The 16866-nt window shown below is 36.1% G+C and overlaps 1 protein-coding gene across 5 annotated transcripts in view; it reads left to right on the plus strand.

The window, feature by feature from the left end:
- CDK13 (cyclin dependent kinase 13) overlaps window positions 1-16866 on the plus strand; it is a 47565-nt gene that overhangs the window by 17753 nt on the left and 12946 nt on the right. For all 5 annotated transcript variants that reach the window (XM_086844671.1, XM_023919867.2, XM_086844653.1 and 2 more), the window contains 6 exons: window positions 259-429; window positions 8854-9043; window positions 11521-11577; window positions 14243-14344; window positions 14462-14539; window positions 16492-16608. In XM_086844671.1, the coding sequence (XP_086700797.1) occupies window positions 259-429; window positions 8854-9043; window positions 11521-11577; window positions 14243-14344; window positions 14462-14539; window positions 16492-16608 (715 nt within the window). The remainder of the gene's footprint in view (window positions 1-258; window positions 430-8853; window positions 9044-11520; window positions 11578-14242; window positions 14345-14461; window positions 14540-16491; window positions 16609-16866) is intronic.

Below are 16866 nucleotides of genomic sequence, written 5' to 3' on the forward strand. Positions count from 1 at the left end.
CTCTTTACTGGTAGACATGGTGCGGAATGTCCCGATACGTGAGTGAGTTGTGCAGGACAAAGAAGAACAGCCCTTATAGTGTGCAGCTGAAAATTGTCATTTGTAGTTTTGCTTCTGTACATGGTACTGATTTCTGTTCAGCACAGTGCTTGATATAAGCATCATGTTTGTTGTTGAAAAACAAACATATACAAATCAATACCAAATCCCATGGTTTGGCTGCTAATCTTAATGGGTTTTATTTAAATTTTCTCTTAGGGGAAATGGTAGCACTGAAGAAAGTACGCCTGGATAATGAAAAGGAAGGGTTTCCAATTACAGCTATTCGAGAGATTAAGATTCTTAGACAGCTTAATCATCAAAGCATTATCAACATGAAGGAAATAGTGACGGATAAGGAAGATGCTTTGGACTTCAAGAAGGACAAAGGTATGTATGCTAACAGGGCTTGCTCTTTCTGCACCTGTTCTTAATGTGATAGTCTGCTATGCTGGATTTAAAGTTACACTTCGTTAAAAAATATGTTTGCAAATTGTGATGCTTGATGAGGGATTTTAATTTTGATTTAAATACTATGAGAAGTTGTCTATTTAACTCAGCTATGCATTTTGCTTATAGAAACATTTTCTGCAAATATTTTGTGGGACGAAAAATGCATTGCTTGATTGAGGTTTTGCTGTAGAGGAACAGATGTTTGACTCCTTGACACTCATGGATTAGGGAGGCCAGCAATAATAGGAAGCTCTTAATTGTGAGCTTTTTTAACCTTTTAGTTTTTTAGTACTTTCTCATACCATTTAGAGCATAGTAGGCTGAATGCTGAAGAGATGTTTTTCATTTTAGGCCTTGGTTTTATTTGAATTGTTCTTCAGATACTTTTTTATGATTAAGCATGCGTGATCTGTGTGCTAGAAGAAGAGTAAAATAAAAGAATGAAAAGCAAGACTTGTATAGTCATAGTGTTTTTCCCCCAAAGAGAAGGCATGCAGACTTCTACTCTTGGTTCCTTCAGCTTTAAGTCTGTCTTGTTTGAATTGCTTCAATCTCCTTAGTCTAGAGATTCAAGCAAACGGAGTGAAAATCATGCAGTGTTGTGGCTTGGTATGTTTGATATTGGAGTGGTATTTTGCCACTGAAGGCATTTCATTTTAGGTCTAAGTGTTGGAAACCTATGATTTTGGAGTATTTTAGTGTCCTGTGGGCAATTTGTTACATAGATTGGCTTAGGAGAGTGGAATGTGGTACCTGTTTTCTTCCCTGCTGTCCCTCCCTGAGTCTCTACAAAGCATGCCCAGCAGCAGTTCATGTAGAAAATGCTGTATGTACTGCATGGCCAGCTGAAGCACCAGGTGATACGATGATTCAGGAGGTAAATATGAAGCAGGGATTTGGATTTTTTTTTTCACAGCATCTTTAGAGACTGTAATACCTTGAAGCATATACAGCACTGACATGCTTAAAAGTGGGAAGTATCTAGCAAGAATTTCTTGAGAGTTGTGCAGGTTCAGTGGTCAGGCGCCACTCAAAAATCCTGACAGTCTGCAACAGCCAGTTTAGTCTTTGTATGTGAATCTTGCACTGTTTTAATTAGGTCTAACGTACTTGGCTAATGAGACCACACTAAGTCTTGACTTAATACATAATGACTCATTAATGAATTTTCTTTCTTTCTGTTTAGTGCCATGTTTACAACTGAATAGTATTTTTTTTTGTACTTCAAACTGTGTCTCATTAATTTCAAATTTATTTTTTTTTGGTCCAAGTCTGTATTTGTGCTTTTGATACTACTTCTAATTTAATTTCTTGTTCTTATTTAGCAGCATATTAGAAGTGTATTTTCTGGAAATTTACAAAGGCAGGAGCTTCTCTGGAGATGCTAGAATAGAATTGATTTCTGATAGTTGAGTAAGTTCTGATAGTTTCTTGAAAACATTAGCAGGATAATGAGACTGCTGTTAATAGTTCTCTGTGAAAAGATGGAAGTTGTGGTTTTTTTTGGGCACTGTATTCTGTATTTCTCTAATGAGTAGCTCATTGTGAGATAGAGATTTCTAGCTGAGCTGTGGCCAAATTGTAGTCTGTGCAGGGAATGAATGCAAGTGGGAGGAAGTTTGGTCATTTTCACAGTAAACTGTTGCAAATGCAAAAGTAGGCAGCTTAACAAGGATCCATTAGAAAAGTGGTAGTGGTATCTTACAACAGGCAGAGCTTACAGTAAAAGCAGGGTGTTTTGTCTATATGATGAACATGCTTATGCTTAATGTATGTTACATGTTTACCATAACTTTGAAATATGACTTGGAAAACCTTGCTGCTGTCCCACTTAGAAGAGCAGGAAATGAGAACATTTTTGCTATCACATGTTTTTTTAGTTAGTATGAATGTAGGTAGTTTTGTTTCTAAGGATGTGTATTATATTCTGACATAGTACTCATCTGCTTTTTCACTTAAGGCAATGCGGGGGTTTTTTTTTTGGTTGGATGTCAGTACATTCAGTTTTCTGACAATAATGGAAGTGTTGGGCCTACTTTACTTGATTTAAGGATACTTTTTAAGATAGTAGCATTGGACTGCAAGCCAGCAATATCTTGGCATGTACAACTTTGTCCTGATATTTTGAGCTACATTATGTATTTATAAATGATACGCTCAAGTCTGGAAGAGAGAGGATTACTGGTTCCCCATGTTAAAGCTTGTCTCAATATTTTCAGCATCTTTTTATTTTCAAATAAAATGGAAGAAATTATATCTGTGTTTTATCCTGGCCAGCTTGAACTATAAATTTAAAGATGTGAACAGCTTTGATAGATAGTTTTGGGTTTATTTTTTCTTTAGTAACCATTAGAAAAAGAAATGTAACACATTGGAGCAGTGTGTTACAAATTTTGTAATTTTGCATGCCCCTCCATCAGTGGAAATCAGAACCTTAAGGCAGCACAATTGTTTGTATAAATTGGGCATATACAAAGCAGAGTGGGTGATACAAGGGTCTGTATACTGATGATCAGAAGTTTTTCACTTTGCAGTCTTCATTATGCATGAGATGTGCTTGATGATAAAGTTGGTGAATGGCATTACTGATTAGTAATGTAACGTCTTGGTTCTCAGGCACAATCCTGACAGATAAAAGATACATGTTGTGTGTGGCCATAAGGAGTATCCATTTTATATGTTTCTTCTGTAGGCTTTTCTCACCTAGCTATCATTCAGAGGGAGAGAGGTGAACACCCAAACTTGATGATGGGAACTGGTGACTTTGAGGTTGTATTCCATCTTTTGTGTATTGAGCCACCTTATAAGTTATAAAATAAATTATTGGGAAAATGCCCTTCTTACTTTGGGCTGTTCACAGTTTCACTTCATTTCCTTTGTGAGTGTATCATTTATATGACACTAGTGTATATCTTTTTACTTTTGGCAAAAGATGGTTTTTCAGTTCTCAGTTGCCTCTTAACAGCTGGGAGATGTTTCCAAGTGCTCAGAAGTGTAGCTATGGGATTGATGTGATCTCTTTTTACTAAACAAATGGAAAATGCCTGACTGAGCTTTTGTTGCTGTGAATATAAACACAGTAAGTGTATTGCCTGACATCTCTTCCACCTTTTGACTGGGATAGGTGTTTTTGCTAGCCTGAGGGAGGATGTAAAACTTGGCATGGAGATCAATAATAAAAGATCCAGTTAACATTGCAGCTTAGGGGTTCTTTCCTGGTGTTTGTGTATGTGTCTGTGAATTACCTGTTTATGTATGTCTGTTTCTGTAATTAATTTTAAGATCTAAGTTTACTTAAGATCAAATTTTGAATTGATTTGCAGTACAATTTTGCAACCTTTTTTTAGGTATGAAGTTGGTATTGACATTATTGGTATTTGATTGTACTGTAGTACAGGATGGACACTGACTCTGCAGTACATTGCAATGAGACTGACAGGTTTCTTTCTCACATCATTCAAGGAGTGCTTATTCTGAAATCTTGTGGTTTGGAAGGAGTCTGTGAGGCTAGTCACATAGTCAATGTTACATGGTAGCTAGTTTTGTCTGTGTTTCCTAACAAGTTGAGTGAAAGCAGAGATCTGAATTTCAGAAACTTCTAATGCTCTACAGCTCACCCTGCTGCTCTGAAGACGACTGATAGAAACTTACCCAAATAGTTTTCATGCTAGAGCTAAGTTATTTGGAATAGTGTGACGACTTCCTATTAGTCTAGACTTCGTACGGTGTGGTGCTTCCTATTTGTGTGTGGTGTACTGGGCTTTGGTCTGGAATGAGTGGAGACCTAATTGTGTAGCTTTTCAACTTGCTCTGTGTCAAAATGAGAAAAATCTCTGATTATTAATCAAAGATTTTTGTTTGTCTACTTTAAGATTTTGGCTGTGGTTTAGTTGTTTTGGTGTTTTTTTTTCTTATTTCCCTGCATTATGTGAGGAAACAAGGAGAGTACTCCCAGGGCTTCTGTATGCCCTTTGCTTGTATTCCTATTTCAGAACATATATGGAGTTCCATCAAGAGGAAAATGTAATTGAACTTGAAAGGGGAGAATAACATTGTCATTAAATAAAAATTTAATATTGGGTGAACATGTAAAAAAAATAAAAATAGTATAGTAGCAATGTTTTCTTTAGTCTTAGGGTGATTTATTCAGTAGTTATGGCTATATTTGTTGTTCTGGAAATTAAAGAATAGATTAAATGAAACCTGAGTTGAAAGAAATGATGAATGTCTGTTGAAGGACCTTTAAGGAATTTAAGTGTAAGGAACTTAAAGGAATTGGTGGACAATATCTTCTTTAGTTTTCAAGTTCTGGTTGGTAAAATCCTGTTTAAAACTCTTGGAATAGTATGTCATGAGTACTAGAAGAGAAATGTTAAGGAAATAGAATAGTAAATGTATCTAATGATATTTAATCAGTAAAAGGTAAGAATAATTTATGTATTGCATAGAAGTTGGAGGAGGTTTACTAGCAGAATGAAAATCTGATGGAGTCTCATTTTGAAAATTGAGTGCAGAACAAATGTTGATAACCTGTTTCACAACTCAGTGTTGTACATAATGTGCACTGAATGAGGCAGGGATACTGGGGTTTCTTTAAAGCATTTGTGTATTTTAAGATACTATTGTAACACATTTATACTATAATTGAATTTAAATTTGCATGTGATGAGACATTTCTGGTCTCCTGGCTCCTCAGATTTTTATCTAATCAGATATTTTGAGAAACACTAAACAGCTTTCCTATGAATTACATTTGGAAAATACTTGCTTAAAAGCCATCATCTATGGAGGCTTTTGGATCATTCTCCCCTGCATTACCACCCTCCACTCCCAGTTTGAAGCACTTGGATCTTTAGGAACAAATGGTGTCCTGTTTTGCTGGATCTGTGTGATTTGAAGGCAGTCCAAAGAAATCCAGAGCCTGCATGTGTCACAAAAATGCAAAGTATGTTTTGTTAGGATTTTTTGGCCTTGGAAAATTCACTGTTTATTGCAGATCAGTAGTTCCATGTTTTGTTACCTCTCTTGTATGCAGACCTTTACTGCATTATACTTGAGCTCATTTCGTGTTAAGAAACTGCTTCTCTTAGAGCTCCATGACCTGAAACATAGGACCAAGAGGAAGAGATGTGTTAGTCCTTTAATTATTCTAAATTGGTACCTCACTTGCTGAACCCCATCAGTCTGAACTGATAAAATGTTCGGAAAGGTGCATTTTTCCAAGTGCAATCAGAAGGAGTAAGGTGAGCATTATTTCCATCCATGTGAATCTTTTATTTATTGTGTATCTCCCTAGTAGATTCAGCTGCTCTCTCTTATCCCATATTCAGAAATAGGCAGTGTTTCTGCTGTTCAGCTGTTCCAGCTGCTGCTCTGTCAACACATAGTGACATTAAGATTTCTGATTATCTCAGTAGCTGAAGGAAAGTAGATGAGCTTTGTGGTGTTGGCAAAGGAAATGGGCCAGGCCACCCAGAACACAACCCCTCTGTTAGTGCATTGTTGCAGTGCGTGGAAATGGACTGTAGGCTTTCTCCCACCCCACAGGTGGGAAGTGCAGGTCTTCAATACAACAGCAGTAAGACGAGGAACTTTAAAGTCAAGTAAATAATTCTGAGTTAATTTGAATTGCATGCACTTCGTTGTGAAGGGGCTTTAGGTGTTTTTGTGATACTGCTTCCCAAAATGAGGACTGGGCAAAGCTAGCATCAAGCAAAACATAATTTTAAAATGTAACCTCCAAGTTACATAATGTTTTGCCCTCATAAAAGAAGAAACTAATATTTTTTCTGTTATGTTTTCCTTTTTTGAGAAATGGATATTTGTGTGGCATTTGTTTTGATAGAACTGGAGTGTGCTTGAACTCAGACTTAAGCTGTAGTAAGCACGCTTCTGCCTTTGCATAGTTAATTTGTGCTGTCTTCCATGACTGTGTCCTTCTTTCTGAATGACTAGCTGCTTTCCCTTCTATGGAGGATCAAATCCCTCAATGTGATGAAAAATGATGAAGATTTGAAATTATCAGGTGGAATAACATAACATTTTTGTTGGCAGAAACTACAGATCTCTGTCAGAAAAGGGCACCATGTTTGTCTAGGAATAAATTAACAGAAGTTCCACTTTAGTTTGCTTGGTAACTTTTTTGCAGCTACAGTCCCTTCTAAATATAGCTTGAGTAATACTGAAAATCAGTCTTGAATGGTAAGATTGCCAAGATTAATACGAAGACTAATCTTCGTATTTTCTCATACTGAATGAAGATTACCAGTTTTTATTTTTAGAGCAAATTTTAGTAACATGTAGTTAGGAAATACTCGATCTTATAAGGAAAATATTTAGCATTTATCCTGTTTTAGTGTATGTTTCTTCATAAGAGTTGCAGAGAATGTAAATAATTAGGTATCACCTCGCAAGTACTACTCTACTTTGTTTATGAATCTTCACTGTTGTTGGCTTTCCCTCTTGCATGAGGGTACCGATTTTGATTGCTGGTTATAAATAACAATGATAAAATCTTGGGAGTTAGTGACAGAGCAGGAAATTGCTCAAGGCATGGATCCTGCTTTGCATATAAACAAGAGGTCTCCATTCAGCTGTCCTCACTAAACAGTTCTACAGTCAGTCCTTCTCCTTGTAATATGCACACATACAGCCAGCTGCTATGACAGACTTAACTTTCACTTAACACCAGAGCAAGAAAGTATCAAGATACACTGGTGTTCATTCAGTTTCATTGAGCTGACATCCTCTGAAGGCCATATCTAGGTTATTCTGATACTGCAGCACTAATATCAGGTGTTTTGTTTCGAGGCATTTTAAAATATGTCATGGTTTATACTTCAGTCATCATTGAAGATGTAACAGCAGATTGCCAGCTATCCAATTTGGAAAGACCAGGATTAGGAGCCTCTGTGCTTTTCTATGTTGAACTGGTGAACTTGATTGGTGAACTCAGTTGTGCAAATAGCAACACAGCAGAATTTTGATTATTCGTAGTTCTTAATACTTCCCTCTCTCCTTGTGAAGTGATTGTGTTGTAACTAACTGCTTGATTCACCTCCTGTTTCATCCCCTCTGTACACAGCAGCAGGGCTATTTTATAATGAGTATTTTGCTTCCTCTGTATAATACACAACAGGACAAAAGTACCCAAGTCAAAAACAATGAACTCTTGAATGTCTTATGCAATGACCTGTGCTTTAGCTAATGTACGCTGATTGTTTTTACAAGTTTAACACTTATTGTATGAGTAATCCTTTTCCTCAATAGCAGATGGACCTAGAATTCTTTTTTACCCTTTTCAGCTACTAAACAAGAAAAGGAGTCAGTTCCTTAGAATGCGTCCATGTATGTGTACAGCTTCTGTCAAGCTAATTTCTTATTATTTCTTTCACTGTTTTTTAGGAACAAGAATGCGTAATGCATTCTTGTTGGGCAGAAGCTATTTGTAGTGGTAGATTTAAGGAGGTTTTGGAAATGCAAGGTAGACAGACCCACTTGAATGTGGTTTCTGCATTGCTTCCTTTGCTCTGCAGGGGCTGTACTGTTCTGTGTGTCCTAAGGTGAAGAAGGGAAAGAATGAAGTACTAAAAAGTAGATTGTACTGGGAATGGTTGTGTTGGAGATTGATTATTGCTACTTCTGAATTACTCAGCACTTTGCCTCTTTAAGAATGCTTGTGTGTATCAAAGAGCCTTTGCTTTAATAGCTTTATTGGTAGAATTATACAGGTTGATGTGAGATAACAACAGGTTCTCTTGTGCTTAATATATGCATGTGGCAACTTAAAATATGAAGTATGTCTTTGCAGAGCTGCTGGTACTAGTAGGTTAGTTCTACTTTCTCATTTCATCCTGTTTTACAGGTATTTTTAGTCTGAGAAAGGCAAGCTTATTTGTGACCCTTTTGCTTATAAATCTTTAAAAATATGAATCACTGAGTCATGATGATGAATAATAGTGCACAATAATGCTTGTACCTATTTTGTTTCTAGATTTCTCTCCAAACTTTACATAGATAATTTTACCACACTTAATTTTTCTTGAAATAAAATGGATGGAGCTTGAAGGCTGTAGGGAGAGCACATGTTTATCTAGACTAAAGCACCATGTGGGAACATTATTTTGCTTTTCACAAATGTTTGGCTAGTATAATTGCTTATATGCAGCGGAAATTTATTAAAACTTCACTGTACTATATTTCATTGGACATGAGATACAGCTAAAAATACTGTAGAAAAGCTAAGCAGTTGTATGAAAAATGCTTCTGATTTTAAAAAGTAGGCAACAGCATTGCTTTGGACTGCTGACAAATCAGTTTTTCAGTCTGTGTTTCTCCTACCCTTTCCCTTTCTTTTTGTAGGTGCATTTTACCTGGTATTTGAATATATGGACCATGACTTGATGGGACTGCTGGAATCTGGTTTGGTTCATTTTAATGAAAATCATATTAAGTCCTTTATGAGACAGCTGATGGAGGGCTTGGCCTATTGCCACAAGAAGAACTTTTTGCACAGAGATATCAAATGTTCAAATATTCTACTAAATAATAGGTATGGACATAAAAAAAATTGTACGTTACCAACATCTTTAAATCGTTCTTTCAGTCTTCATAGTTCACCCGATTGGAGTCATTAGCAAAACTTATTTTCTAAATTGCCTTGTTTCCTTAAAAATCAATTGCAAAATACTAATCCAGTAATCTTCCTGCTTAACACTGGAGCCTGCAGCTGTGTATTAAACTAAATCTGTGTTAAAAGAGAAGACTCCATTTTAATCCTGCTAAGTCAGAGTACTGGGGGGAAATTATTTGAGTTCAAATATATGGTAACAGAATTGTAGGATATAAGTGTTTGATGTGTATTCTTTCTGCCATCTCAAGATTGAAGTATGGCTAGGCTGGTTCTTCATGACAGTTCTGAGGTCCTTGTTGTTATCAGTCAAGATGATGCTTTAAATGAGTTTTTGATCAGGCATGTTCAAATATGCCTTAACTTGCAGTTATTGCTATAATCAAAGGGGGACAATAATTTGTTTTTTACTACTTTAAAACATGGTAATTACAAATCATATTAGTAAGTGTGGTGTTTTCAGTGTGCAGCAGCAGCAGCAACAAATAAAAAGCCAGTGTGAAGATAGTGGATGACTTCATTACCAGCTGTTGTGCATCATAACCTGGAGTACTAAATCCAGGGAGCAACATAAGAGCAAGATTTATAGCAGCAAGAAAAGGTATAGTTAAAAAAAGAGCAGGTAGTCAGCTCCTGGGATTTGTTGTCGCCAGAAGTTTTCTGGGTAGTGTCAGGAGTTTCAAAGATGAGACACATTCAAGAGTAGGATCATTTACACCTGCTAATGGGAATGGACAGGGATCCCTGTTTTAGCATCCTTAACACAGTGATTGTGGGTCATGGTTAAGTATGAGGAAGATGAGCCCCAAAGGGAATGGGTTCACATGTTCTCCCTAAAAATTTACTGCTGCTGTTGGAGATGAAATACTGGGGAAAATTGATCAAGGGGCCATTCTGATAGGCTTAGTTTTCTCCCAGATTTCTCCAAATCAAATTTTCTGTTTCTTCCTCCTTTTTCTCTTAGAGCCAACTAACACTAGACTACTTTCAGCTCTGTATCCTACTACAGCTTTGCCAGATTATGATAGAGATTCTTAAACACATGTACTTGTTTCTCCCCATTACTCACTGTGCCCACACACATAATCTTATTACCTGCTAATCTCCAAGGTTAGTGTTTCTGTGCAGACCTTTGGGAACTCAGAAGCTGACAGTGGAGAAGAGTGCCTTATGGTAGAGGAGGAGCTGGTTATTTCACTGTGCTCTCCAATCCAGGTTACAGAATTGGGTTTTTTCCCCCCTAGGGTAGTGTCTGAGCATCCTTAGATTTTTCTACCAGTAGCAGAAAAATGTGATAGTAGATCTGAATAATTTTAAGCCAGTATTTCAAAAATCCTATTACTAGTTACAGCCTGAAGCCAAACATGTAGATTATGTATCTTTTACATGGGCAACTTCAATAAATTTTTGAGCATATACATTTTTCTTCTACAAATACATTCTCAGAAATAAACACATAAATTTGAGGGGAACATTTCTTTGTTTATGGGTGCTCTTCAAGAAATCAGAGTAAATGTCTGAGAAAAGTGGATGGAAACTATAACCTGTATATTTTATTATCACAAAATGGTCATGTACATGCTGTTACCACAAAATTGTCATGCTAGCAGCAAATCTTGCTATAATTTGATAAAAAAACCGTATATTTGAAAGTGATGTGAGTTAGAAAAAATTATCAGTACAGAAAAGGAAAACCACATATAACAGTCCAACATTCATTTTATGTATTAGAGAAGCTTGCAGATAACTTTCTGTTTGAATCATCTGGACTTCATACATAAATAGTATGAGTTTCTGGTCATAGGGCAGTTCCTTTTAGCTGTGAGAACTGCCAGGCAAGTATCTTCTACTCTTCCCCTCATATATGGAAAAACTCAGGAATAGGTTAGGGGTTATGTCATTCAGCAAATTGGCTGCTGGCAAAAATAGAGGCCCTTTTCTGCTTGGTCACCCTGATGTAAAGGCTGTATTTAAAATTATAAGTGCAGAACAGGACTTTGATGGCTTCCTAGAAAGAAGTATGATTGCTGATAGTTGTTTGCTGTACAAATGCTCATGCTAGCAGTAAGGCCCAAGAAAATAGCAGTTTCTTCCCTCTGTTTCTTCCTGCACAGTTACTGACTGGAATATTTTATGGTATAGACCTAAATTTTGACTAATATCCAGTAATGTAAATGCCATTTGATAAGCATACCTAATTTTCCTTACTTGTCTTTGCTATTCAGTAAGTTAGCATGCTGTTTAGTGAAGAAATGAAGAGATAGCAAAGCATTGCCTCTTCATTAATGTGGCTTGGTGAAGATCAGTTGCAGCTGTTGCAGTCTTAAGCTTTACCTGATTTTGAGGGAAGAAAGCTTAACAGGATTAAACACTAAATAATTCTTTGCTTTTTCCACCAGAGGGCAGATAAAGCTTGCAGATTTTGGGCTTGCTCGGCTGTACAACTCAGAAGAAAGGTAAGATACAATTGTACTGTGAAATAGCATTCAGAAGTTTAATCTTTTTGCATAACTATTATGAAGGACAGACTTTTGTTTCGAGGCAATGTTATTGTGCTGTAATATAATTGCTTAGGAAAGGTAAAGAAATACATGTTGTCTTACACCGCATAAAACCACAAAAGTCTCTTTGTGCAAGTGTTTTGCTTTTCCAGGTGTTCTGGTTAAATAATGGTAGAGACTGGCCATATATTGATTGGAAATTAAGTTGCACTCCTAAGTTTCTGGTCCTGTAAACCTGACATATTTCTTCTCTTGGTATACCGAAAGTGTTATTTAGGGAAAGCAAAATTTTTTTTAGTGCTGACACAAAGTATCATACAGTTCCTATTCAATAAGTATTACTTTTGTGTAAAATTTAACTTTACATTTCAAGGGGTTCATTGTATTCTTTAGGCAGTCAGTGCTGCTGACTCTGCTGGAAACACAGATACAAGTTTAAATAAAAGTCATTCTGAAACTTCTCATGACTTGTGCTTCTGTTCTTGGCTTCATTATGCTCATACTCTAGAAAACAGGTGCACAGATTTTTATGGTTTAAGAACTTTAGTATTTACTTTGTAGTGTAGCATTTGTCATGTGGAACTGGCTTTTCAAAATCCAGGCTGAATGTTCACTGCAGTAGTGTGTCTATGAGGTGGTTGGATATAGAGATGGTTGGATACCTGAGCTTACTTTGATTTCTGCATGTCTAATTTGGGAAATAATACCCATAATGTTAGGGTTATGAGCTTGTTTTCTACACAGCTTTTAGGTTCTTGATAAACATGTTAGCATTAGTTTCTCTGAGCTGTTGTCTCAGAACTCTTATTTCAGGAAAATATGCTTAAGTACAGTTATGAAAACTGTTGACTATAATAGCAAAGTGAAATAATTGTAAGCATCTGCTATCTATCTCTTGGTTTGGATGTACTTAATAATAAGAGGATGTTACCCTGTCTTCTTGTTTTAACATGCACCAAACTGGCCTAATGTTTTTCCCCTCTGGTTTACCATGTTTTGCTTGTTTTTTTTTAAATTAATATAAATTTTGTTTGTAAAACTCACTATTCATTAAGGATTAAAGGTTCAGTGTCCTTATAATGCTCATAACCCATTTTACTGTACATGAAACGGAAACATTATTATGCCATTATGCATAAATGAAACCAAGATTAAGATTTAATTAGGCTAGCTAATAGAATTGCCAGTTGAACATGGGAAAATAATTAGACTCTCTGTAGATTTTTGGCAATTCTTTTGTCACTCATTTTCCTTCTGACCTGCAGTAACAGATGTAATTAATGTAGATCAACAACTGTACAATAGCTGCTGTTGTAAGTCATGTACTTTGCATTTAGTTTACCGTTGTTTAGAATTTAATACTGTTTGAAAGGGTACAGAGCTTAGTAGGGGCATAATGGAGAGGAAATAAAAATTTAAGTAAATTCCCATTGGTTGTTGTAGTTGTGCTCCTTTAAATGTTATTCTGGTAGATTTAACATGTTTGGACTAGGAGATACGACAGTTTGCATGACAAGACAACTGTTCAAATAAAAATCACCATATACTAATACCTATGAGCAATGTATCTGTAGATATAGTCCATAACATGTAAAGATTTCATAGAGGAATGCTTGCTTCAGAGATAAATATGATAAATGATCAGATTGTTTGCAAAAAACATGCTACCTTCTAAAAAGGAATTTGAGATATGTGCATTAATGAAAGAAGGACTCAAATGATTTTACAGAAATTACACCTGTACTACTGAGAATGCTGTAAGAGCTTGTTAGGCTTCATTCTATGGTTGTTCATACTTAATGTTTCTCTTTCTGTTTGGAGTTACTGAGTGTTGGTAACAATGAAAAACTGAAGGAAACCTGAAAGAATTCTGGAATAACTTTTAAAGCACCCTGGTTGAAACAAAATGAAAATTGAACATCTCTTTTTATGCTTTCCATTATGAACAGTTGATGGAGTAGTTCAGCCTGTGCACAAAAAAAAATTGTGTCTGCATTAGTAGAACTCATTGCTTTAGTGAGAGGATGGAAAGGATTATTCACAGTGACCAAAATTTCTGGTTAGAGCTGTGGAGAATTAAAGATGTTGTGAAATATAAGAAGATACTAGAAGCATTCCAGGCTTTGGAATCAAAATTTGTCAACAATGTAGTTCCAGAGAAAGGCTTTTTATCTCTTTTGCTCATACTTAAAGAGGGAAAAATGACTTTTTTTTTTCTTCTTTTTAGAGTGCTTGTAGAGGTCCTATATTCAGTATGATAATAGCCAACAGTTGTGAGGAAGTTACTGGTTTTATCTTCAGGTTCTGCTCCTGAAATAACTAGCAATGTAATAAATACACAGTATTGCTTTCTGAATAATAAGGGAGACACAAAATTCAGATAGCATCAAGGTGGCTCTGTGATTATTATTTATATCTTCAATTTGACTTTTTATAGCCTTCATCAGACAATTGTGTTTGCTTTTGTAGAGTTACCACTTTGCAGGACTAAAATTAAAAGGGAGTGAAGGATTGTACTGTTCTTAAACAGCATCACAGAAGTAATGTCCTTAGGGTATGATTTTTTCAGAAGTGTGATCATACTAAAATGATAGTCCTCTCTTTTTCCTCCTTCCAACAGCCGACCATATACCAACAAAGTTATTACATTATGGTATCGGCCTCCTGAACTTCTTCTTGGGGAAGAAAGATACACACCAGCTATTGATGTCTGGAGCTGTGGGTAAGAGTTTGGATAGAAGCATAGCAAGGATAAAAACAAGCCAAAAATAAATCTTAAAGTTTCTTTCGATCTGTGCTGAAAGCCATAATGATGGAATTTTGAAAAACTGTTTTACAGCTGTATCCTGGGTGAACTTTTTACAAAAAAGCCAATATTTCAAGCAAATCAAGAACTTGCTCAACTGGAACTCATAAGGTAAGTAGCAAGCACTGCTACGTAGTAGGTGCCTCCTAAATTGTCAGGTTTCTTAGTGTTAAAATCTGAGATAACACACTGCAAATACTTGCAAGTGCTCAGTTAGTGCCCCAAATGAGATGCTCAAGGTTCTGAGGGGCATGTTACAAGTGACTTTGGCACAGACATGAAGGTTTCTTTGTGAGTGTTCTGTGCTCCTAGCTGTGTACAGTTGACGAGTAAGATATGCTTTTGTAGAGTAGCTGGAGTTGCCTATTACTGAAATTGTAAAAGCAGAGTCATCAAAATGCCTGTAATTTTTTAGATGATGTTGCAACTTACTTGCAGCAAATCAAAATGAGAACATGGACAATAATAGGGACAAATGGGAGGAGCAGGTATTTGGCATGCTCATGCCCATGAGTTCTTGTTTCAAGCCTACCATGTACACACCTGGGCTTTATTACTTTTGCAGGAATATTTCTGTTCCCTTACAAACTGCCAGACATTTGGTGGAGATAAAAATTCTGTTTCTTTCTTCGTTCTGAATGAATCATAGAATGATAAGTATTTAATTCATTGGAATTAAATCCACTTTAATGGATTTAAAGTGCATCATCCTTTTTCCCTTTATTCAGCAAACAAAATTTGTTCTTGATTATGATATCATAATTGACATTGTAAATGAGGAGAGGTGCTCTTCCTAGAAACAAGGGAAAGGAGGGTGAATCCTACAGAACTTAGAGAAAGTGAACAGTAAATGGTCAAATTAACTTAATAAAAGATCCTGCAACGTCACATATCGAGATGTTTTTCAAAACAGATTGAATGTTTCTGTGTAACATGTTATCAGCTGTCCTGAAAAATTGAAGGTATTAGGAAATACAAAAAAGATCAGTGGTTGTTTTTGGCATAAGAATTAAACTCATGAGTTTGGGAATTTTTGTTTTTGAGCACTAGATGGCATTGAAGCACATAAGAATGAATAAATCAAAGTTTTTATTTCTTTGTGTTTTACCTCTGGTACAAAACTCTAAAACTTTGTGATGTCCTTCTGCTGGAAGCTTCTGTTTGTAGCTCGTTTCTCGTCTTCACTGATGCTATGCATTTTTTGCTGTTTGAGCATAATATATCAGTTTTATCACCATCTCTGCTGTGATCATGTTGCAGTCAACAATTATACATTTATCTTTTCAAACTTTATCAAAGATAGACCCGAAGTACATTCTGATAGTAAGAGATATATATTTTATGGCTGCCTGCATCAGAATTTGAAATCTTGCATATATGAAAATACTTTATTATTTCTTCTGCTCAGAATTGTGGGGTTGATCAACTTGTGCTTAGCCATCCTTGGCTGGAAAAAAAGATGGGGATGGAATGTGAGGCATAAGAGTATGGGCAGCCCCATTTGTTGAGATAGATAAGGCTTGAGACATAAAACTCAAAACTGAAGTAAGAAATACAGAGGTTTTCTAGTGGTTTCTGTCTTCAGGATGTACTAAATTGCTTGTTTTGTTTTTTTTTCCTTACGTCTTCAGCATTAAATAAATTCTCAGTGTAAACTGCTTTTTCAGTTATTTGGTATATCTTTCTTCAGTGGGGTTGGGAGCTAAGGACATAAAAGTTACTCTAAATGTGGGCTATCCAGTTCTTCTAGTCAAATACCTGGAGTGTAGCCTTCAGATGTAGTTGGTTGGGTTTCTCAAAATATTTGTGTAAAGGATGTGTAGGCTGGACTGAGGCAGAAACAGTAAGTTTAGTCTCTGTGGAGTGATTACCCTTTATAGACAATTCACCATTATTTAATGGTGTGGGGCATTTGACAGTGGAGAAATTTTAGCTAAAAATAACCTGAACATGAAAATTGAAAATTTTTTTTGTTTTCACTGTACTTTCATTAATAAAAATGACAGCTGTGCTCATTTGTGGTTTTGGATCTCATACCCTTTTTTCCCTTCTTTTTGGTACAGCCGAATTTGTGGAAGTCCTTGTCCAGCAGTATGGCCTGATGTTATAAAATTAGCTTATTTCAACACTATGAAACCAAAGAAGCAGTATCGTCGAAAACTGAGAGAAGAGTTTGCTTTGTAAGGATGAAGAATTAGTTTAGTCAACTCTAATAGCATTAAGTTTTCCCAGAGACTTTATGAACTTCAGTATTTTCTGGAGAACAAGCATAGACCAAGTGTAAAGAAAAATGGCTTTAGGTTCTTTTCCTTCCCATGATACCCACTGAGCTTGTATTAACCCTTATTTAATAGGAGCACCAAGAAGAGGAAAGAAGGCTCTAAAATGTCAGCCACCTGTCAGCTTTCACCTAAGGAAACCTAAGGATTTGTTTGGTA

This window comes from Cyanistes caeruleus, chromosome 1, assembly GCF_971803275.1.
Source record: "Cyanistes caeruleus chromosome 1, bCyaCae1.hap1.1, whole genome shotgun sequence".
NCBI lineage: Eukaryota > Metazoa > Chordata > Aves > Passeriformes > Paridae > Cyanistes > Cyanistes caeruleus.